At 49.2% G+C, this 24,067-nt stretch overlaps 2 protein-coding genes across 3 annotated transcripts in view; one reads left to right on the top strand and one right to left on the bottom strand.

The window, feature by feature from the left end:
* HYCC2 (hyccin PI4KA lipid kinase complex subunit 2) overlaps positions 1-6,032 on the bottom strand; it is a 201,059-nt gene extending 195,027 nt beyond the window's left edge. Inside the window, exons 1-2 of one of the 2 annotated variants that reach the window (XM_063932863.1) lie at positions 5,844-6,032; positions 26-67 (exon numbers count right to left, since the gene is read on the bottom strand). The gene's annotated coding sequence lies outside the window, so the exon portion shown is untranslated. The remainder of the gene's footprint in view (positions 1-25; positions 68-5,843) is intronic. The other variant, XM_063932864.1, reaches the window with a different exon arrangement.
* A 143-nt stretch (positions 6,033-6,175) lies between these two features.
* NDUFB3 (NADH:ubiquinone oxidoreductase subunit B3) lies at positions 6,176-20,826 on the top strand. Its single transcript, XM_063932866.1, has 3 exons — positions 6,176-6,283; positions 10,264-10,402; positions 20,581-20,826. The coding sequence occupies exons 2-3, from the start codon at positions 10,266-10,268 to the stop codon at positions 20,735-20,737; spliced, it is 294 nt and encodes a 97-aa protein (XP_063788936.1). The 5' UTR covers positions 6,176-6,283; positions 10,264-10,265; the 3' UTR covers positions 20,738-20,826.
* The last annotated feature ends 3,241 nt before the right edge of the window (positions 20,827-24,067 follow it).

Below are 24,067 nucleotides of genomic sequence, written 5' to 3' on the forward strand. Positions count from 1 at the left end.
AAATGAGCAATGACTTCAATCTTACCTTTCACTGAAAATTGTTTATCATCCTGGGAGTTTACAGCATCTGTTGAAAGACACAGCTTTTGTTTTAACTCTGTAATTAATTACCCAAAAATGCGCTGAAGTCCATTCTATCAGGACACTTGGGGGGAATGTAATAGAGTGTGAGAATCAGAAAGTGAGAGACTTTTAAAAAACAACAACAGAATTTTACCAAAGTGGCAATCGTTTACATGGCAAAATCAACCTGGTTTTGCCATGTAAACGATTGCCACTTAAAAAAAAACAAAAACAACAGGAGAATTTTACCAAAATCTCTCACTTTCTGATTCTCACACCCTATTACACAGGTTCTCAAACTCGGTCCTCATTACCCCACGCAGGTCTCCTCACGGAATCACAAGTGACATAATTAGCTCCACCTGTGGACCTTTTAAAATGTGTCAGCGAGTAATTAATACACCTGTGCACCTGCTGGGTTACCTGCAAAACATGCACTGTGTGGGCTCCTGAGTACCGAGTTTGAGAACCACTGCCCTATTACATTTCCCCCATAGACTTTCCTCACTATGGGGCAGATGTATTAAGCCTGGAGAAAGGATAAAGAAGTAACAAAGGCAGTGATAAGTGCAAGGTGATAACGCACCAGCCAATCAGCTCCATTTTTCAAATCCGTAATGATTGGCTGGTGCGGTGTCACCTTGCACTTATCACTTCTTTATCACTTCTCCAGGTTAATACATCTGCCCCCAAATACAATAAAGGATACTTAACCGCTGAAGTTACAAGAAATAGGTATAGAGCAGTGGTTCTCAAATTGTGTGCCGCGGAACCCTAGGGTGCCTTGGGACACTTGCAGGGGTGCCTTGGATTGGTGGGCCAGGACCAAGTCAAAATATTTCTGGTCAAGGTAATAGGCAAAACCAGTGCTGGTGACTGTCACTCATAACATATGTGGACAAACAGAAGCAAATCTTGTCCCTCACCATACAAATTAACTTAAGGATGACATATAAACACAATTTATGTAAATTTATTATTTCTTTCTAAATTTCTCATGAGTTTGACATGACTGCAAAAAAGTTTGGGAACCACTGGTATAGTGTATGGAGCAGTCACTAGGACGGATAGTGCAAAAGTAACGGAGAGATAAAAAGTAACCATAAAAATTAATCAAAAAAAAAAAGGATATAACTTTCCTTGTGATCTATCCATAAAAAGGATATAACTTTCTTTGAGATCTATAAGCAAGGACCTCCAACGATGTTTAAACATGTGGAAAACAAATTAAACAACCAGAGAGTAAACGTAAAACGACAATAAAATCCAAACAGTGTATAATTTTAAGGGGGGTACTCACGGAGCGATCGCTGCTTAAAATCTAAGCAATCTGACTAGATTGCTTAGATTTTAAGCAGCGATCACTCCGTGTGTACCCCTCACAGCGATAGCAATGCGCTACCGCTGGGTGAAATGAGCGCCCCCCCGTCTCCCCCCGCACGCTCAGCACACATTGCGCTGTGCTGAGCGGGGGGAGAGATGTGTGCTGAGCGAACCGCTCAGGACACATCTCTCCCCAAATCGGCCCATGATTACGGCCCTTTAGAATATACTGAGTTTCTATTTATATTATATTTTTCACACTGTATTGTATTTATTGAGTGTGTATTTACATTTACATTATTTAATTTGTCAGACATCCTTGCTTACAGAGCATAAGGAAATTTGTAATATTTTTAGGATTACTTTTTACTGCTACCTTTACACCATCCATCCCCCAGTGACAGAGCCATATACTGTAGATATTTCTCTTTATCCTTCATTGCTTTTGGTTCTTCGGCAGTACCTTGGTTTTAGATAATATAGCACAGATAATTCCGCTAATTCCTCACACTTTCCAGTTTGGTGTAAATGTCTCAGGACAGTCTACTATGTACAGAGATAAGGGTCATGCCCATACAATTTGGCAGTTCTATATCTGCAATGGTCACTCTCTGTAGAGAAGCCACATTTGAATTATAATGCTATTTTTGTCCGCATGGACAATGGAGCATTCCATTCAAGCTCAGCTTAATGACACATGTATTACACGCGGACAATTGAGGCCATACTTCTGCAGGTACTGTGCCCTACAATAAATATTATTCCCACTAAATGATGCCCATCCAGTCTGCATATTTCTTACAGTCTGGTTGACCTTTGCAACACAATAGAATCTGACATATCTATGAATGACAGGGTGAACACAGTACTTCGAGAAAGCCCTAAACTGCATAAGGAAGATTATACTGCTGGGCAGGCTTAAGTGCTAGAATAAAAGAAAACAGTTGTAATATAATGGTCAATGTGAGAATCCATAACAAAAAAAATGATACACTGACATAAGAGTCATATGTCATTATTAAACAGAAATGATCTAAATAAGCATTAACAGGTTTTGTAAGGAATGGATGGTATAAACTACAATTCTCATTTTTAGATGATATAGGGGAGGAAGGCAGAGCCACCAGTGGGAGGGGAGGCAGGCAGAGCCGCCAGGGGAGACAGGCAGGCGAGACAGGCAGAGCCACCAGGGGAGACAGGCAGAGCCGCCAGGGGAGACAGACAGGCAGAGCTGCCAGGGGAGACAGACAGGGGAGACAGGCAAAACCGCCAGGGGAAACAGACAGGCAGAGCCGCCAGGGGAGACAGGTGAGACAGGCAGAGCCGCCAGGGGAGACAGGTGAGACAGGCAGAGCCGCCTGGGGAGACAGACAGGTGAGACAGGCAGAGCCGCCGGGGAGACAGACAGGTCAGACAGGTGAGACAGGCAGAGCCGCCTGGGGAGACAGACAGGTGAGACAGGCAGAACCGCCAGGGGAGACAGACAGGCAGAGCCGCCAGGGGAGACAGACAGGTGAGACAGGCAGAGCCGCCAGGGGAGACAGGCAGAGCCGCCAGGGGAGACAGGGGAGACAGGCAGAGCCGCCAGGGGAGACAGGTGAGACAGGCAGAGCCGCCAGGGGAGACAGGTGAGACAGGCAGAGCCGCCAGGGGAGACAGATGAGACAGGCAGAGCCGCCAGGGGAGACAGATGAGACAGGCAGAGCCGCCTGGGGAGACAGACAGGTGAGACAGGCAGAGCCGCCAGGGGAGACAGACAGGCAGAGCCGCCAGGGGAGACAGACAGGCAGAGCCGCCAGGGGAGACAGACAGGCAGAGCCGCCAGGGGAGACAGACAGGTGAGACAGGCAGAGCCGCCTGGGGAGACAGACAGGTGAGACAGGCAGAGCCGCCTGGGGAGACAGACAGGTGAGACAAGGGAGACAGACAGGTGAGACAGGCAGAGCCGCCTGGGGAGACAGACAGGTGAGACAGGCAGAGCCGCCTGGGGAGACAGACAGGCAGAGCCGCCAGGTGAGACAGGCAGAGCCGCCTGGGGAGACAGACAGGTGAGACAGGCAGAGCCGCCAGGGGAGACAGACAGGCAGAGCCGCCAGGGGAGACAGACAGGCAGAGCCGCCAGGGGAGACAGACAGGTCAGACAGACAGGTCAGACAGGTGAGACAGGCAGAGCCGCCTGGGGTGACAGACAGGTGAGACAGGTAGAGCCGCCAGGGGAGACAGGTGAGACAGGCAGAGCCGCCAGGGGAGACAGACAGGTGAGACAGGCAGAGCCGCCAGGGGAGACAGGTGAGACAGGCAGAGCCGCCAGGGGAGACAGGCAGAGCCGCCAGGGGAGACAGGCAGAGCCGCCAGGGGAGACACACAGGTGAGACAGGCAGAGCCGCCAGGGGAGACAGGCGAGACAGGCAGAGCCGCCAGGGGAGACAGGCGAGACAGGCAGAGCCGCCAGGCGAGACAGGCAGAGCCGCCAGGGGAGACAGGCAGAGCCGCCAGGGGAGACAGGCAGAGCCGCCAGGGGAGACAGGCAGGTCAGACAGGTGAGACAGACAGGTCAGACAGGCAGAGCCGCCAGGGGAGACAGACAGGCAGAGCCGCCAGGGGAGACAGACAGGCAGAGCCGCCAGGGGAGACAGACAGGCAGAGCCGCCAGGGGAGACAGGTGAGACAGGCAGAGCCGCCAGGGGAGACAGGTGAGACAGGCAGAGCCGCCAGGGGAGACAGGTGAGACAGGCAGAGCCGCCTGGGGAGACAGGCAGAGCCGCCTGGGGAGACAGACAGGTCAGACAGGTGAGACAGACAGGTAGAGTCGCCTGGGGAGACAGACAGGTGAGACAGGCAGAGCCGCCAGGGGAGACAGACAGGCAGAGCCGCCAGGGGAGACAGACAGGCAGAGCCGCCAGGGGAGACAGACAGGCAGAGCCGCCAGGGGAGACAGACAGGTGAGACAGGCAGAGCCGCCTGGGGAGACAGACAGGTGAGACAAGGGAGACAGACAGGCAGAGCCGCCAGGGGAGACAGACAGGTGAGACAGGCAGAGCCGCCAGGGGGAGACAGACAGGTGAGACAGGCAGAGCCGCCAGGGGGAGACAGACAGGTGAGACAGGCAGAGCCGCCAGGGGGAGACAGACAGGTGAGACAGGCAGAGCCGCCAGGGGGAGACAGACAGGTGAGACAGGCAGAGCCGCCAGGGGAGACAGACAGGTGAGACAGGCAGAGCCGCCTGGGGAGACAGACAGGTGAGACAGGCAGAGCCGCCTGGGGAAGACAGGCAGAGCCGCCTGGGGAAGACAGGCAGAGCCGCCACGGGAAGACAGGCAGGTGAGACAGGCAGAGCCGCCAGGGGGAGACAGACAGGTGAGAGACAGGCAGAGCCGCCAGGGGGAGACAGACAGGTGAGAGACAGGCAGAGCCGCCAGGGGGAGACAGACAGGTGAGAGACAGGCAGAGCCGCCAGGGGGAGACAGACAGGTGAGAGACAGGCAGAGCCGCCAGGGGGAGACAGACAGGTGAGAGACAGGCAGAGCCGGCAGGGGCAGACAGGCAGAGCCGGCAGGGGCAGACAGGCAGAGCCGGCAGGGGCAGAGCCGGCAGGGGCAGAGCCGGCAGGGGCAGAGACGGCAGGGGCAGAGACGGCAGGGGCAGACAGGCAGAGACGGCAGGGGCAGACAGGCAGAGACGGCAGGGGCAGACAGGCAGAGACGGCAGGGGCAGACAGGCAGAGACGGCAGGGGAGACAGGCAGAGCTGGCAGGGGAGACAGGCAGAGCTGCCAGGGGCTGGGGAGACAGGCAGAGCTGGCAGGGGAGATAGGCAGAGCCGGCAGGGGAGATAGGCAGAGCCGGCAGGGGAGATAGGCAGAGCCGGCAGGGGAGATAGGCAGAGCCGCCAGGGGAGACAGGCAGAGCCGCCAGGGGAGACAGGCAGAGCCGCCAGGGGAGACAGGCAGAGCCGCCAGGGGAGACAGGCAGAGCTGCCAAGGGAAGGGGAGACAGACAGAGCTGCCAGGGTAGACAGACAGAGCTGTCATGGGCAAGGGAGACAGAGCTGGCAAGGGAGACAGAGCTGCCAGGGGCAAGGGAGACAGAGCTGCCAGGGGAGACAGGCAGAGCTGTCATGGGCAGGGGAGACAGGCAGAGCTGCCATGGGCAGGGGAGACAGGCAGAGCTGCCAGGGGAAGGGGTGACAGGTAAAGCTGCCAGGGGCGGGCAGAGAGAGCTGCCGGAGAGAATATGTACAGCTGTTACTAATAGCAATTGATATTAGAAATCTATATATAAGCTGTGACTTCCCAGTGGCAGAGGCAGCCGCAGCTATACTCTGCACAGCTAGTGAGAGAGTATGACAGGAGCAGCTGCCCGGTGCTGCAGAGGTGAGGGTGTATGACTGGGCTCCCCCGCATCTGCCATACACCTCACACTGACTCCGGTGCCTGCTGACATGCAACGATCCGGTTACCTCACTCCGCCTCCTCCTCACCCGGAGCCCCGGTCATCATGTCTCCCCTCTCCTTCCTGACAAGCCGCAGCGGCAGCGGCAGCAGCGCACCAACGCCGCCTCCCATAGGCCAGCGCCGCTCCACAAGCAAGCGCCGCCCTGATTGGTGCTCTGGCTGAGGAACACGTCACCGCCAGAGAAGGGAAAGCTGTTTGCGTTCCAAGCCTCGCTCCGGGCGCTGTCGCCGGCCATTGGATGGGGCTATGGGTGGCGTCATTGCATTGTGCACGGCAGCAGGGGGAGAGAGGGTTTTTTTCATACTTTTTCTTTCAACAACTTTATTGACACCAGAAATAGTGAGGTTTGGACAAGGTTATTCTGACATCCGTCCTTCTTCACCTAGGACTGTTTCCGGTTCCGTTCCGGTAGAAGTGGCCCCTCACAGGAGTCTGTTCCTGCAGGTAAGAAGCTGGGTGTGCTTCACACGACGCCTGTGGCAGCTGAGGGTCATGTGGCTATTACATGGTAACATATAATGCTGGGTGCAGCTGCAGCATAGTCCACACACACACTCACACTCACACTCACACTCACTCACTCTACTGTCATAAGTATATGGCTATTTATCAAAAAGCCTTTGAGGGAGCCTGTGAAACCGACACTTATTGTGCATGGCGCTGAAGAGGGGTGTGTCCAGCTCTGTGTCGCTGGAGGCGGGGTCATGATGACACGATTCATAGCGATCTAGCTGATGTGCCCGGTGTCAACCGGCTACGGGTTTGCTGGGCGGAACATTTTGCTCCTTTTCACCCCATTAGGAGTAGAATTTGTAAATATCCCTGCTTAGTGGGTGGCTGCAAATAACTGTCACAGTTTCCAGAGCAGGTCACGTGTTCCAGGTCACCAGGCAACTGTCACATTTTCCAGAGCACAATGGTGATGCATTGTAAACGGCAGGCGGGCATTTTGGCACATAACACCGAAACGAAGCAGCCAATTACAGTGCCAAATATAATTCTGCAAATCTACAGACTACGAGCTGTAATTTGGTATATGATGTGCCCTAAGTTTTAAAAATGTTTAATATTCCCAAGATCCCAGACTGCTGCATGTGGTTTAGGCAACACCACAAAGTAAAGGGCCCCATACACTAGAACATAATATCCGATTTCGGGCATTTGGGCCGATATATCAGGTGAAATCGGGCATTTTAGAGGTGTTTCCGATCCGATGCGCGTTCCCTTGACCATCGGATCAGATCCCCTAGATTGAATGTGCTGCACTAACGATCATGTCCGACCCTGCAGGCATGGTTGGGATCGCTTACGATACATCGTATGCAAAAGGACCGCATACAATGTATCGTATGCGACCCTGCCGCATGGGAGGCTGCGGGGGTGATCGCCTGCGACATGACGGTCGGACGTGTCGCGTTAGTGTATGGGGCCCTTAAAATTGGTTGGAACTATCTGGTTTCACTTCTTCAATTTAATAGCATTTCAGTGCTATTCCGCTTCTGGCCGTTCATTCCACAACCAAATAGGCGATATAATAATACTGGGCACTTTCTGTTACCACTGGTAGGGTTGCCACCTCTCCCTGATTTCCTGGATTCTCCAGGATTTGGTGGCAGCCCTCCAGGGGGCTTTTCCCCTCCTCTGGATTCTCCAGGAATAAAGGGACCCTGGGAGCACCAGCAGTGCTCCTTGGCAGCCGAGGAACTCAGTGAACTATAGTGACTGTCTCGCGAGATGATGACATCAAATCTCGCGAGACTGTTCAGCCCAGACTGAGCCGAAGCTGCCGTGACGCTGCCATCGGCAGCTCTTCCTCAGCGTTTCCCCGGGCTGCGCCTACGGACCACAGACTGAGCCGAAGCTGCCGTGACGCTGCCAACGGCAGCTCTTCCTCAGCGTTTCCCTGGGCTGCGCCTGCGGACCGCAGACTGAGCCGAAGCAGCTCTTCCTCAGCGTTTTTCCTGGGCTGCGCCTGTGGACCGCAGACTGAGCCGAAGCTGACATCGACAGCTCTTCCTCAGCGTTTCCACGGGCTGCAGTGGTGAAGTAACGCCAGCCCGGCTCATGTGAGAAGAGCAACAAGAGCTGACAGGCACGTCACGCATATATTTATAATATAATGAGCATGCATGAAACAAATAGAGGCTCAGGTTATATATAGATATATGTATATTTTTTAATCACCAACAGACCATTTAGTAGTGCATTTGTTTGTGTAACCTGTTGAAGCTTGATATTGATTAGGTTGTGTGCAACACTTACACTTCTTTCACACAATCCGGTTTTAAGGCACCAAATGGCTGTAATTTATCCATGTGGTGACTATTATATTCCTATTTATATAGATACACGGTTTCATTTAGATTGTTTGTACGTAAAATATCTTATAAATATGGTACATCATTTTATTTACATGAACATTGATTGGTGCCGCGGGGGGGGGGGGGGTTGGTATTGCGGGGGTGGATCTCCAGGAATCGATGATGCATGGGTAGCCACCCTAACCACTGGCCGTCATTTAGATGTGGACGGAGATGCAGTTGATGCTGCTTTCATGGAAGCAGCTGCGGTCGCACTAATATGGTAATACAGCAGGAGACATCCAGCCTCCTGGTGCATTACTGATCCGGCCTGCTTCCCGGGACAATGTATCTCATCTACTCCAGCACAATCATCCGTTTACAGGCAATCCTCTGACAGAGATCCTGACCTCTTCCACAGTCTGGTGCCGTTCTGTGTCCGTCATCGCAGGACTCTTGTGCATGCGCAGAACGGGTCCTGCGCAAAGTACAGACAATCTGTACTTTTCAACGGATGCCTGAACTCCGTCCGTTTCTGAATCACCCCCACTGTGACGATGAGTACCTGGGTAACAATGTTAAAATATAATGTTCCCTCCGGTTGGACTACAGAAGGCACGTATCGTAGCGATCCTTTAACCCACATGCATGTACAGTATTCACTTTGGTTACTTGATGCAAAAGGGTATGTCTCCAACTACCGTTTTCAAATTCTGCAGCTGTGCTTGACCGCAGGTGTACACCACACCAATGCAAAATCCTATATATTCAGTATATAAATATTGTGGTTATTGTTACATGTCCTGATGCTTCAACAAGGTAATATGAATACATCTAGCTACAGTTATCACCGAAACACTCTGTCTGACCACTAGGTGGCAGGTTTTACCCCAAAAAAAAAGTACTTCTCCTGCCCAGAAAGAAAGTGAGCTGTACTGAGAGCAAAACAGAATGCCTTAATTATTCATAATTAGGCTTACCGTACTGTCCCTTTAAACCGGGACACTTATGGTTTACACAGGTTCTGTGGCTGACTAAAACCAGGTGAAATGCAGGCTTGAAGTCAGCCAGCCACAGAACCTGTGTGATTCATGAGTGTCCAGGTTTAAAGGGATAGTATGGTAATGCTGCTTTCAGATCGCAAATGCCGTATCCCACCCGGTAAGAGAAACGTGTCCTTACCGGGTGGGATCCGGGATTTGCGCTCCTTTGCTGGCTTTCTGACCCGGCAATATACCGAGTCGGTTGCCATAGCAGCGGGGGGCGCAGCAGGGGCGGGGGTGGAGGCGGCGCTGGGAGATGAGCTCATCTCCTGCGCCGCCTCTCCCTATGCTGTGAATGGGAGCTGTGTCGCATCGGAACGGCTCCCATTCACACTGCACCTGACCCGGTATTCAACCCGGTAATAACCCTTCTTTTTTACTGGGTTGAATTACCGGGTCAGGCGACCCGTTAATTCAGCAAAGGACCTTTCACATCGCACACTGACCCGTTTCGACACGGCAATATGCCGCGTCGATACCGGGTTATTTGTATAGTAATCATTTTATTTAGGTAGGGATTTCCTCCAGTAGGGCTTGCAGTATCAGAGCATGACTACTTACTGTTTGAATCGCCATTAGCAATGCCTGGTGCATAGGCAAACATTTAGAACTCCCGTCTAAAGTGACGGAGATCGCGGGGACGATATCCAATAGTATGTCTTTATTGCATTGATTGCGCCCATAGAGGTCTGGTTTAGCCGCGTAAATCAGCTAGACCCGAACAAAGTGCCGTTTGGGTGCCCAAACGAGTCGCTTTTTGCGTATTTCAGTTAGCCAACCCCTGGGGAGTGTGAGCTGAAGTTCAGGCGACAGCAGCCATCGTGCCCGAACGGAGCTGCAATTGAATAGCTCCGTTTGGGCACCATCTAGTGGCTGCCGGCGGTAAAACATTTGAGTTCCGTCCATAGAGTGCTCATTTATTTTTGGATAGATTTCTCTATCGTTTGCACTGTGATAGCATTCACTCTATAGCAAAGCCCCTATACCACTTATAGGTCGGGAAAGCAATCAGTATTATTGTAATCACATTATATGTATATGTGTGTCTGCTATCTATAATATCTATGAACTTCTATGGCAGGTATGGGCCATGGACATGAAGGGCACGGGCCTGCGAAGCTCCACATACCAGATTACAGGGTTTGGAAAATAGAGGGCACACCGCTGGAAGATGTGCAGGCCAGGCTGGCTAGAAAAGGTCTGAGAGATCCGTGGTTAAGGTATGTCTGACCTTGTATAAAGACATAGATATATATCACACTGTCATTGCCGCATATCCCGCACCTTCATTACCTCTCTATATCATACCATAGCTGGTCTATCTGACACCTTCATTACCTCTCTATATCATACCATAGCTGCCTATCTGACACCTTCATTTCCTCTCTATATCATACCATAGCTGGTCTATCTGACACCTTCATTACCTCTCTATATCATCCCATAGCTGGCCTATCTGACACCTTCATTTCCTCTCTATATCATCCCATAGCTGGCCTATCTGACACCTTCATTACCTCTCTATATCATACCATAGCTGGCCTATCTGACACCTTCATTACCTCTCTATATCATACCATAGCTGGCCTATCTGACACCTTCATTACCTCTCTATATCATACCATAGCTGCCTATCTGACACCTTCATTACCTCTCTATATCATACCATAGCTGGCCTATCTGACACCTTCATTACCTCTCTATATCATACCATAGCTGCCTATCCGACACCTTCATTTCCTCTCTATATCATACCATAGCTGGTCTATCTGACACCTTCATTACCTCTCTATATCATCCCATAGCTGGCCTATCTGACACCTTCATGACAAGGCCACCGGTTTAAGGTTTGCTATAGATATGTCCTCATACACTTACCAGTTTTGGTGCGAGACACTTGGCACACCTTAAGGGCCCCATACACTACTGCGACATGTCCGTCTGACATGTCGCAGGCGATCACCGCGGCAGCCTCCCGAGCGGCAGGATTGCCCAAGATACATCGTATGCTGTCCTTTTCCATACGATATATCTTAGATGATCCCAGCCATGCCTGCGGGAACGACATATCACGAGTGAAGCACGTTCAATCTGGAGGATCCGATCCGATGCTCACGGGAACGCGCATCGGATCAGAAACACCTCCAAAATGCCCGATTTCACTCGATATATCGGGCAGAATGCCCGAAATCGGATGACATCGGGCATTATCGTTCTAGTGTATGGGGCCTTTTTGATGCTTCGCCAATTAGCCATTCCCGTGCTTGAGTACTTTTTCCAAAATGTAGCATCTTAATTCGCTAATAGTGTACTTAAAGGGTTATTCAGGTTTGTTCGCAATACAAAAAAGTAAGCAATTGGGCAAAACCATGTGCACTGCAGGAGGGGGCAGATGTAACATGTGCAGAGAGCGTTAGATTTGGGGGGATTATACTGTTTCTGTGCAGGGTAAATACTGGCTGCTTTATTTTTACACCGCAATTTAGATTTCAATTTGAACACGCCCCACATACTACAGCCCTATGTCTGTGGCTGAAGTCGGATGTAATTTCCTTTGAACTCCCCCGGGAACTTCCCGGGAGTGATTCCATACGATTTGGTGCTTTTGTGCTATTTTTGCATAAGATATATCGCATGCGATTGATGAAGCCGCTATATATCGCATGCAATATATCGTACGGCATACAATTGTACCATGAGATATATCTGATTGGCTGGATAGAGGGCTACAGGGGCTGGGAGTGTCCTGAGAATGCCGGTCACACTTCCCTGTGATACATCACATGCCATATATCACATGCACAAAATACACACTTTTTGCATCCGATTCCATCCAATTCCGATATATCATTAGTGCAGCACCAACAACCTAGGGGATCCTATCCTACAGCCACGGGGACACGCATCAGATTGGATACGATCTAAAACACATACAATTGTACACAATTTCATACACTATATCAGACATATATATATATATATATATGAATTGTATTAAATCGTGTAAAATCGTCCTAGTGTATGGGGCCCTTCACTCTCTCTGCACATGTTACATCTGCCCCACCTACACTGCAACATGGTTTTGCCCAATTGCTTACCTTTTTGGTTTGCTAACAAACCTGAATAAGGATCTTAAGCCCAGATTTATCAAGCTTTAGAGAGAGATAAATTGCACGGTGATAAAGTACCAACCAAGCAGCTCCTAACTGCCATGTCACAGGCTGTGTTTGAAAAATGACATTTAGGAGCTGATTGATATTTTATCTCTCTCCACGTAATCACTCTCCAAGGCTCTGAAATGCAGACGCCAGCAGCCATCGTGCCCGAACGGAGCTCCAGTTGAATAGCTCCGTTTGGGCGCCATCTAGTGGCTGACGGTGGATAAACATTTGACATCCGCTCATAGTGTACTTAGCATTTAAGATTAGTATTTTCTTATTTATTTTTTTGTCGCAGAGAAATTCATGACAAATATCTGTGACTAAATCTACATTTGATCAATGTCTTTGTTCTCCCTACTTACTGCAAGGAACAAGGACACTGTAAAATATACACACAGTGTATAGTTTCACAATTAATATATTGTTTAATATAATAACTGTCCCCACTTGCATAAGAGGTAATACTTCTTGCTTTGTTCTTCATATGTTTACACATCAGACAAACAGGTTTATGACAACAGTAATTACCTGCTGGTTTTAATGGAAACCACATAAAGAAAGCACACTGGCGATTCCCTCACCTCGCTGCGTAGCCTGAGCGCTCCTCTGGGAAAAGTTGCGGTGCTTTGTTAATCCCAGGGTTGGCTGGCTTTAAACCAAATGCTTTTGTTTGTTTTTTAAAAACACTTTTAATATGCTGTGACTACAGGTGCAACACCGTGACTTCTTAAAAAACCTATTGTAAGGGAATCCCTGGTATTATTCCACATTCTTGTTGCTTGTGGTTTTCATCTAATACCCCTTTTACACCGGCAGCATATAACACGGGTTATTGCGCATGAAGGTGCATAACCCGTGTTGCTGCTCGGTGTAAAAGGGCAGAGTTGGAGTAATCCGGGACGAGTGACCCGGTATTCCAACTCGGGTAGTTTGCGGAGTTGAACACGTGTTCAACCCGGCAAACTGTTCAGTGTAAACGGGAGCCGAATCGCGCGACCCGGCTTCCCGTTTGCAATGTATGAGCGGGTGGTGCTTGGAGATCATGTGACCTCCAAGCGCCGCCCCCGTTGCGTCTTCGGCAACGTCGCCAATATGCCGGGTTGGTGACTCCGTTCTAAATGGGGGCTGACGCTGGTTGCAGCCGGGTAGCACCCGTGTCAGGCTCCCGGCTGCGACCCGCTATTCAGGTCTAAAAGCGGTATAAGTAAGCTGAACCAATGCAATAAATCACACACAACACAAAGATATAGGGAGGTGAATCAGATAAGAGAGGTGCTAAATCTGCCTAGCATCAAGCTTCTTCCCCAACATTCCTATAGGACAGGAAAAAAAACAGTTAACACTCACAGGGGTATATTCAATTGAAGTCGGATCCATTCCGACATTCTTTTTTTGGAATGAATCCGACCTGGGCTATTCAATGCCATCTCAATTCCACTATAAAAAAAGTGGAATTGAGATGAGGGAACCGGAGAGGGGGGAGAGTTTGCTGGAGCCGGGTGGACGCTGCCGTGAGCGGCGGCTGTGACACATCCTCCGGCTACGCTGCTGTAGTGCTGCTCTCCCCCGTCTGCCTGCAGCTCTCCCCCTTTTCCTCCTCGTCTCCCCATGTCTCTTCCTCTCCCCTGTCTCTGCTCCCGCATCTCCATTCAACTTTTTTAAAGTCGAGTTGAGATGGTTGAAAAGGGGGCCAAAACCTGTCGGTCCACATGCTTCTCGACAAGTCGAATTCCTCGACTTGTCGAATAATTTGGGGTTAGCTTGAATAGGTCGGAACCCCTTCCGACCTAAAGAAGTCGAAAACTCGCGTCTTTTCGTCAGCTTTCGACTTCAATTGAATATACCGCACAGTCTTAAAGAGTAAACAACACCAACACATAAAACAGGCAATACACAGAAAAACACCTCATGGTTTAATCTTCATGTGTACTTCAATTCAAAACCTAATGCATTTCCCATTACTGAACAACTTCTGACTGCTCAATCATCTTCAGCCAGTGTAGAAAGTGTTTTTTGTTTTTTTTGTTTGTTTTTTCTGGTTTAGTACATTCGAAGCTTCGAAACAGACTGGGAACTGAAAAGGCATCTAAACTAGTGTTTAATTCATGTTTAATGTCAGTGACATATCCAGTGCTAATGCTAAACTCCTTTTTTTGTGTTTGTGCGTTTCTCTGAAAAGTACCTTTTACGTGTTTTAATTATATTTAGTCTAAAATTGGTTTTATTGAAAGATGTCAAATAAATCCTATCAAAGCCTAATAACTTTAAATTGTTCATGTTAGATAACCTAAAAACATGGTTGATCAAGGTTTCTAATACATAGCAATGTTTCACAGTATTATAACAAACAGGATTACTTTTTTCTTCATGAAAATGTTAATGGCAAAAAAAAGAACGGGTTTTTAGTTTTTTGTTTTTTTTTTAAACTGTTTTCTCTGACGTCCTAGTGGATGCTGGGAACTCCGTAAGGACCATGGGGAATAGCGGCTCCGCAGGAGACTGGGCACAAAAGTAAAAGCTTTAGGACTACCTGGTGTGCACTGGCTCCTCCCCCTATGACCCTCCTCCAAGCCTCAGTTAGATTTTTGTGCCCGAACGAGAAGGGTGCACACTAGGTGGCTCTCCTGAGCTGCTTAGTGAAAAGTTTAGTTTTAGGTTTTTTATTTTCAGTGAGACCTGCTGGTAACAGGCTCACTGCATCGAGGGACTAAGGGGAGAAGAAGCAAACTCACCTGCGTGCAGAGTGGATTGGGCTTCTTAGGCTACTGGACACCATTAGCTCCAGAGGGACCGAACACAGGCCCAGCCTCGGAGCTCGGTCCCGGAGCCGCGCCGCCGGCCCCCTTACAGAGCCAGAAGCAAGAAAAGGTCCGGAAATGGGTCCGATGATGAGGCGTGGGTTTCCCCCGATAAAAAACTGATAATTCCTAAAAGGTTATTGGCATCGTACCCTTTCCCGCCAGAAGATAGGGCACGTTGGGAAACACCCCCTAGGGTGGATAAAGCGCTCACACGCTTGTCTAAACAGGTAGCATTACCCTCTCCTGATACGGCCGCCCTAAAGGAACCTGCCGATAGAAAGCTGGAGAATATCCTAAAATGTATATACTCTCACACGGGTGTTATACTGCGACCAGCAATAGCCTCAGCCTGGATGTGCAGTGCGGGCCTGGCGTGGTCGGATTCCTTGACTGAAAATATTGATACCCTTGATAGGGACAGTATATTATTGACTATAGAGCATTTGAAGGATGCATTTCTATATATGCGTGATGCACAGAGGGATATTTGCCGACTGGCATCAAGAGTTAGCGCGCTGTCCATTTCTGCAAGAAGAGGTTTATGGACGCGGCAGTGGTCAGGTGATGCGGATTCTAAAAGGCACATGGAAGTATTGCCTTATAAGGGGGAGGAGTTATTTGGGGTAGGTCTATCAGACCTGGTAGCCACGGCAACTGCTGGAAAATCCACATTTTTACCCCAGGTAGCTTCTCAACCTAAGAAGACGCCATACTATCAGGCGCAGTCCTTTCGGCCCCATAAGGGCAAGCGGGCAAAAGGCGCCTCATTTCTGCCCCGTGGCAGAGGGAGAGGAAAAAGGCTGCAACAAACAGCCAGTTCCCAGGAACAAAAGCCCTCTCCCGCCTCCGCAAAGTCCTCAGCATGACGCTGGGGCTTTACAAGCGGACTCAGGCACGGTGGGGGCCCGTCTCAAGAAGTTCAGTGCGCAGTGGGCCCACTCGCAAGTGGACCCCTGGATCCTTCAGGTGGTATCTCAGGGGTACAAATTGGAATTCGAGACGTCTCCCCCTCGCCGTTTTCTAAAGTCTGCTTTACCGACGTCTCCCTCAGACAGGGAGGCAGTATTGGAAGCCATTCACAAGCTGTATTCCCAGCAGGTGATAATCAAGGTACCCCTCCTACAACAGGGAAAGGGGTACTATTCCACACTATTTGTGGTACCGAAGCCGGACGGCTCGGTGAGACCAATTTTAAACCTGAAATCCTTGAACACTTACATACAAAGGTTCAAATTCAAGATGGAGTCACTCAGAGCAGTGATTGCAAACCTGGAAGAAGGGGACTATATGGTGTCTCTGGACATCAAAGATGCTTACCTACACGTCCCAATTGACCCTTCTCACCAAGGGTACCTCAGGTTTGTGGTACAGAACTGTCACTATCAGTTTCAGACGCTGCCGTTTGGATTGTCCACGGCACCCCGGGTCTTTACCAAGGTAATGGCCGAAATGATGATACTCCTTCGAAGGAAGGGAGTTTTAGTTATCCCTTACTTGGACGATCTCCTGATAAGGGCAAGATCCAGGGAACAGTTGGAAGTCGGGGTAGCACTATCTCAGATAGTGCTGCGCCAGCACGGTTGGATTCTCAATATTCCAAAATCGCAGCTGATCCCGACGACACGACTTCTATTCCTAGGGATGATCCTGGACACAGTCCAGAAAAAGGTGTTTCTCCCGGAGGAGAAAGCCAGGGAGTTATCCGAACTAGTCAGAAAGCTCCTAAAACCAGGCCAAGTCTCAGTGCATCAATGCACAAGGGTTCTGGGAAAAATGGTGGCTTCTTACGAAGCAATCCTATTCGGCAGATTCCACGCAAGAACCTTCCAGTGGGATCTGCTAGACAAATGGTCCGGGTCGCATCTTCAGATGCATCAGCGGATAATCTTGTCTCCAAGGACAAGAGTGTCTCTCCTGTGGTGGTTGCAGAGTGCTCATCTTCTAGAGGGCCGCAGATTCGGCATTCAGGACTGGGTCCTGGTGACCACGGATGTCAGCCTGAGAGGCTGGGGAGCAGTCACACAGGGAAGAAATTTCCAGGGCTTGTGGTCAAGCCTGGAGACATCACTTCACATAAATATCCTGGAGCTAAGAGCCATCTACAATGCTCTGAGCCTAGCAAGACCTCTGCTTCAAGGTCAGCCAGTGCTGATCCAGTCGGACAACATCACGGCAGTCGCCCACGTAAACAGACAGGGCGGCACAAGAAGCAGGAGGGCAATGACAGAAGTTGCAAGGATTCTTCGCTGGGCAGAAAATCATGTGATAGCACTGTCAGCAGTGTTCATTCCGGGAGTGGACAACTGGGAAGCAGACTTCCTCAGCAGACACGACCTCCACCCGGGGGAGTGGGGACTTCACCCAGAAGTCTTCCACATGATTGTGAACCGTTGGGAAAAACCAAAGGTGGACATGATGGCGTCCCGCCTCAACAAAAAACAAGACAGGTATTGCGCCAGGTCGAGGGACCCTCAGGCAATAGCTGTGGATGCTCTGGTAACACCATGGGTGTACCAGTCAGTGTATGTGTTCCCTCCTCTGCCTCTCATACCCAAGGTACTGAGGATCATAAGAAGGAGAGGAGTAAGGACTATACTCGTGGCTCCGGATTGGCCAAGAAGGACTTGGTACCCGGAACTTCAAGAGATGCTCACAGAGGACCCGTGGCCTCTACCTCTAAGAAAGGACCTGCTCCAGCAGGGACCCTGTCTCTTCCAAGACTTACCGCGGCTGCGTTTGACGGCATGGCGGTTGAACGCCGGATCCTGAAGGAAAAAGGCATTCCGGATGAAGTCATCCCTACCCTGATCAAAGCCAGGAAGGATGTAACCGTACAACATTATCACCGTATTTGGCGTAAATATGTTGTGTGGTGCGAGGCCAGGAAGGCCCCTACAGAGGAATTTCAACTGGGTCGTTTCCTGCATTTCCTACAAACAGGACTGTCTATGGGCCTAAAATTAGGGTCCATTAAGGTTCAGATTTCGTCCCTGTCGATTTTCTTCCAAAAAGAACTGGCTTCAGTTCCTGAAGTGCAGACGTTTGTCAAGGGGGTACTGCATATACAACCTCCTTTTGTGCCTCCAGGGGCACCTTGGGATCTCAATGTAGTTTTGGGATTCCTAAAATCACATTGGTTTGAACCACTTTCCACTGTGGACTTAAAATATCTCACATGGAAGGTGGTAATGCTGTTAGCCCTGGCTTCAGCCAGGCGTGTCTCAGAATTGGCGGCTTTATCCTATAAAAGCCCTTACCTAATTTTTCATACGGGCAGGGCAGAATTGAGGACTCGTCCTCAATTTCTCCCTAAGGTGGTTTCAGCATTTCACTTAAACCAGCCTATTGTGGTACCTGCGGCTACTAGGGACTTGGAGGACTCCAAGTTGCTGGACGTAGTCAGGGCCCTGAAAATATGTTTCCAGGACGGCTGGAGTCAGAAAATCTGACTCGCTATTTATCCTGTATGCACCCAACAAGCTGGGTGCTCCTGCTTCTAAGCAGACTATTGCTCGTTGGATTTGTAGTACAATTCAGCTTGCGCATTCTGTGGCAGGCCTGCCACAGCCAAAATCTGTAAAAGCCCATTCCACAAGGAAAGTGGGCTCATCTTGGGCGGCTGCCCGAGGGGTCTTGGCTTTACAACTTTGCCGAGCAGCTACTTGGTCAGGGGCAAACACGTTTGCAAAATTCTACAAATTTGATACCCTGGCTGAGGAGGACCTGGAGTTCTCTCATTCGGTGCTGCAGAGTCATCCGCACTCTCCCGCCCGTTTGGGAGCTTTGGTATAATCCCCATGGTCCTTACGGAGTTCCCAGCATCCACTAGGACGTCAGAGAAAATAAGATTTTACTTACCGATAATTCTATTTCTCGTAGTCCGTAGTGGATGCTGGGCGCCCATCCCAAGTGCGGATTGTCTGCAATACTTGTACATAGTTATTGTTACAAAAATCGGGTTATTGCTGTAGTGAGCCATCTTTTCAGAGGCTCCTCTGTTATCATGCTGTTAACTGGGTTCAGATCACAGGTTGTACGGTGTGATTGGTGTGGCTGGTATGAGTCTTACCCGGGATTCAATATCCTTCCTTATTGTGTACGCTCGTCCGGGCACAGTATCCTAACTGAGGCTTGGAGGAGGGTCATAGGGGGAGGAGCCAGTGCACACCAGGTAGTCCTAAAGCTTTTACTTTTGTGCCCAGTCTCCTGCGGAGCCGCTATTCCCTATGGTCCTTACGGAGTTCCCAGCATCCACTACGGACTACGAGAAATAGAATTATCGGTAAGTAAATTCTTATTTTTTTCCCCAACCCTGGTTTATCCTGATAGCATCCATCTTGAACTGGTATTAATATTATATTTACCCTATAATGGGGTATATTCAATTGAAGTCGAAAGCTGCCGTCTGTGGAAAAGACGGCAGTTTTCGACTTTTTTAGGTCGGAAGGGAAGGGAATCTAACCCCAAATTATTCGACAAGTCGAGGAATTCGACTTGTTGAAAAGCACGTGGATCGGCGGAATAGCTGCCGATCCGCATGCTTGTGATGGTTTTGGCCCCCCTTTTCGACCATCTCAGTTCGACGGCGGGCAGATGGGGAGAGGAGCGCCGGAGGATGTGTCACAGCCGCCGCTCACAGCAGCGTCAACCCGGCTCCAGCAAGCGAGACCACGCTTGCTGGAGCTGGGTGGACGCTGCCGTGAGCAGTGGCTGTGATGCGGGGACAGGGAGAGGCAGAGATGGGGGGGGTAGATGGGGGACAGCAGCGGCTAAATAGCCGCTGCTGTAGCGCTGCTCTCCCCCGTCTGCCCGCGGCTCTCCCCCATCTAAGCTCCCGCATCTCAATTCAACTTTTTTTAAAGATGAATTGAGAATGCATTGAATAGCCCAGGTCGGAATGGATCGGACATCAATTGAATATACCCCATAGACTGAGGTGGGTACTATGAAAAGAGCTTCAGTGCAAGAAGGTGCAATGACTATTAGATATGTATTAACGGCTAAACTGATACATAGTTACATTTAAACCTTTATGAGCGAACCACATGCTGATTTAACAGATTGGGTACGGGAGACTGGTAGTTAAAATGGCGGCGGTCAGAATCCTTTCCTTCCCGCAGCCTAACCGTAACCCTCCCCTCCCCCCCCCCCCCCACACACACACAGACAGCCTAATCCTAACCCTCCCCGGCATACATACGTTCTTTAGGTCCTAACAAGACCAGACTCCTTAGCGGCCGGAGATACTCCTTTTATTTTACACCAGTTAGTAGCGCTTGGAGTTACGACAGTATTCTGATATTTTTGTTTGTAAATGTAAAATGTATCCTATTACCCGAGCTGCTCCTTTTAGGCTGTACTGTGCTCTGTTGGTCAGCGGTGATGTTACTCGGTTAATGACTCCGTATTACCGCTTGCCTTCTGTTTGCTTTGCAGGAATGAGGCCTGGAGGTATATGGGAGAATTCTCAAAGCCGGTTACCTTAAGCCAAGTTCTCTTCAAAGGATTTAGGTGGGGCTTTGCTGCCTTTGTGGTGGCTCTCGGAGTGGAGTATGCCCTCTTTCCACCCAAGAAAGACGATGGACACCATTAGGCACGAGTATAAAAAGGAGAATGTACACTGACTGTCCATGACGTTGCGATTTGAAAAGAATATTATTAAAGTATTGCTGTTGTAATGTAGCAGTGTCCTGTTACTGGAGGCAGCTCTGAGTGCCGCGCAATGCAGCAGTGACAACATATTATTATTTATTAACAGTTTCTTATATAGCGCAGCATATTCCGCTGCGCTTTACAATTAGAACAACAGTAATAGAACAAAACTGGGTAAAAACAGACATAGAGGTAGGAAGGCCCTGCTCGCAAGCTTAGGATAACATTTGCGAAGGAAAACTTAATACCTGCTTCACAAATAGCCTCGTCGTTTCAAGACATTTGGTTTGTTATTAAAAGAGAGGGGAGGAATGTTCACCTACTTGGCGCAAAGCTGCCCATACACTCTGAGTATCAGAATAAACGTCCCCACATTTATATAGCTAGGTCATACAAAACAAAAGCAGATACTCGTCTGTGTCCAGGGAGCTCTAACACAAAAATTATACTATATAAAGTAGAATGTACAATGGGGGTCATTCTGAGTTGATCGCTAGCTGAAAATGTTCGCTGCGCAGCGATGATGCAAAAAATGGCACTTATGCGTTTGCGGCGCAATGCGCACATGTGACGTACTTTCACAACGGCCGATGTAGTTTCACACAAGGTCTAGCGAAGCTTTTCAGTCACACTGCTGGCCGCAGAGTGATTGACATGAAGTGGGCGTTTCTGGGTGTCAACTGACCGTTTTCAGGGAGTGTTTGGAAAAACGCAGGCGTGCCAGGAAAAATGCAGGCGTGGCTGGACGAACGCAGGGCGTGTTTGTGACGTCAAAACAGGAACTGAACAGTCTGAAGTCATCGCAAGCGCTGAGTAGGTCTGAAGCTACTCTAAAACTGCACAAAATTATTTTGTAGCCGCTCTGCGATCCTTTCGTTCGCACTTCTGCTAAGCTACAATACACTCCCAGTGGGAGGCGGCATAGCGTTTGCACGGCTGCTAAAAACAGCTAGCGAGAGATCAACACGGAATGACCCCCAATATGAGGTATAATATGTCCCGTTTATACAGAGATGGACAATAGATCCTCTTTACGGCCAATCCAGTGGGGGGTTCAATTGTTGTCTTAGGACCTCCAAATCGTCTGAAAAATGCTCCTTCAGGCTCATGCAGAGAGAGAAACAAGAAAAACGACAAATGCGTAGGTAAGTTTCACAATCAAATCAAAGCACGCAACCCTTGAGATATCCAGAATAGAGAGCGTACCCCACTCACACAAAATGAGGTAAGTATAAACACATCAAGGTATCTTTAGTGGGTAAGGAGACTCCTCGTGAAACTATGCACACCACATCCCAGAAATAAGATTCATTCAGAAATGGGGTTGAACTTCAAGTACCCACAACTCACACAGGGTTTAGATTAGAAACCACTATAAAGGTATCTTTTAGTTGCAATAAATTTGCCAAGGTGCGTACCCCAACTCACACAGAATATAGAGTGCTTACTCCTATCAGTGTATCTTTATATGTCCTCCAGCAGTTGTTGTTGTTGTTGTTGTTATTATTATTATGCGTTATTTATATGGGGCCACAAGGGATCCGCAGCGCCCATTACACGGTACATAATCAAATGAGCAAACAAGAAAACAGCGCTTACAGTTCAAGACATTATAGGACAGGTATAGAAAACCCAGGGTTAGGTGCCATCAATGGGAGTATAAGATAGTGTAAGTAAGAAAAGGAAAGGCACATGGGGAAAGAAGTCCCTGCTCTTGCGAGCTTACAATCTAAAAGGTGAGGGGCTAACAGACCAGAGTGACTTCACTTATGATACCAGTTAGTAGATCCCAGGTAAAAATAGAACGACCGATGTAAAAAAGGAAATTTTTTCCATATATCAAAAAAATATTCTTTCTCATACGTCCTAGAGGATGCTGGGGTCCACTTCAGTACCATGGGGTATAGACGGTTCCGCAGGAGCCATGGGCACTTTAAGACTTTTCAAGGGTGTGAACTGGCTCCTCCCTCTATGCCCCTCCTCCAGACCTCAGTTTTAGAATTGTGCCCAGGCAGACTGGATGCACTCCAGAGGAGCTCTACTGAGTTTCTCTGAAAAGACTTATGTTAGGTTTTTTATTTTCAGGAAGATCTGCTGGCATCAGACTCCCTGCTTCGTGGGACTTAGTGGGCAGAAGTAGGAACCAACTTCCTAAAGAGTTTCATGACTCTGCTTCTGGCTGACAGGACACCATTAGCTCCTGAAGGGAACTGAACGCTAGCCGTGCCTAGCGTTCCCACAGCACGCCGTCACCCCCCTCACAGAGCCAGAAGACAGGTGAGTGTTAGAAGACAGATCTTCAATCAAGAAAGTGACGGCTAAAGGTAACCGCACGCCTGGCGGGAGCGCAGCGCGCCATGTTGCCCACACATACACAGGCACTGCAGGGTGCAGGGCGTGAGGAGGGGCGGGGGGGGGGGGGCGCCCTGGGCTGCATGAAACCTATGGAAACTGGCATAAATAAGGGGCATAAGTTGCTGAGGCACAGTCCTACCCCTGCCAGTATAAAAAATTTACCTCATAAAAGCACACTGCTCAGCGCCATTTTCTCTCCTCAGGCTGCAGAGACAATGCTGGTCACTCTCCACTACTGAACAAGTATCAGGGTGCAAAACGGGGGGCCACAGTGAATTTGGTGCTATATAATTGTGTGATTAGCATTATAAAAGCGCTGCATGTCAGTGGGCATTTTGTGTTCACAGACATTGTGTTACTGGCGCTGGGTTGTGAACTGGCAAATCCTATCTGTGTCCCTTTGACAGATTTTACTTTGGGTCTGTCCCCTATAAGTCCCGGAGTGTCTGTGGTGTGGTTGTGCACGTGTGTGACATGTCTGTGGCAGGGAACTCTGTGGAGACATGTTAGGGACTCAGAGGTGTAATATGACACCAAGAGCCTGACTGGGTGAAAGGTTACATGATAGTGTGAATCATATCAGTAAGAGGTTGGACTGAATCTCATACAGAAAATGAAAATAATCTGTTGAAGATGTGATTTTTAATAGTTCTGCCTTTCATCCACAGGGACCTTTCTGGGTCACATACAAATTTGCACAAGTAGTACAAACTGATACCGACACGGACTCTGATTCCTGTGTCGACACTAGTGATTCCAGGGGAATAGGTCCTAAGTTAGCAAAAAAGCATTCAAAACATGTTTTAGCTATAAAGGAGGTGTTAGAAGTTACGAAGCCCTCTCTTTTACCACAAGGAGAGGGTTTACTTTAGTAAAGAAGTAATGTAATTTCTCTATCGTCCTAGTGGATGCTGGG

The sequence above is a fragment of the Pseudophryne corroboree genome, chromosome 7 (assembly GCF_028390025.1).
Source record: "Pseudophryne corroboree isolate aPseCor3 chromosome 7, aPseCor3.hap2, whole genome shotgun sequence".
NCBI lineage: Eukaryota > Metazoa > Chordata > Amphibia > Anura > Myobatrachidae > Pseudophryne > Pseudophryne corroboree.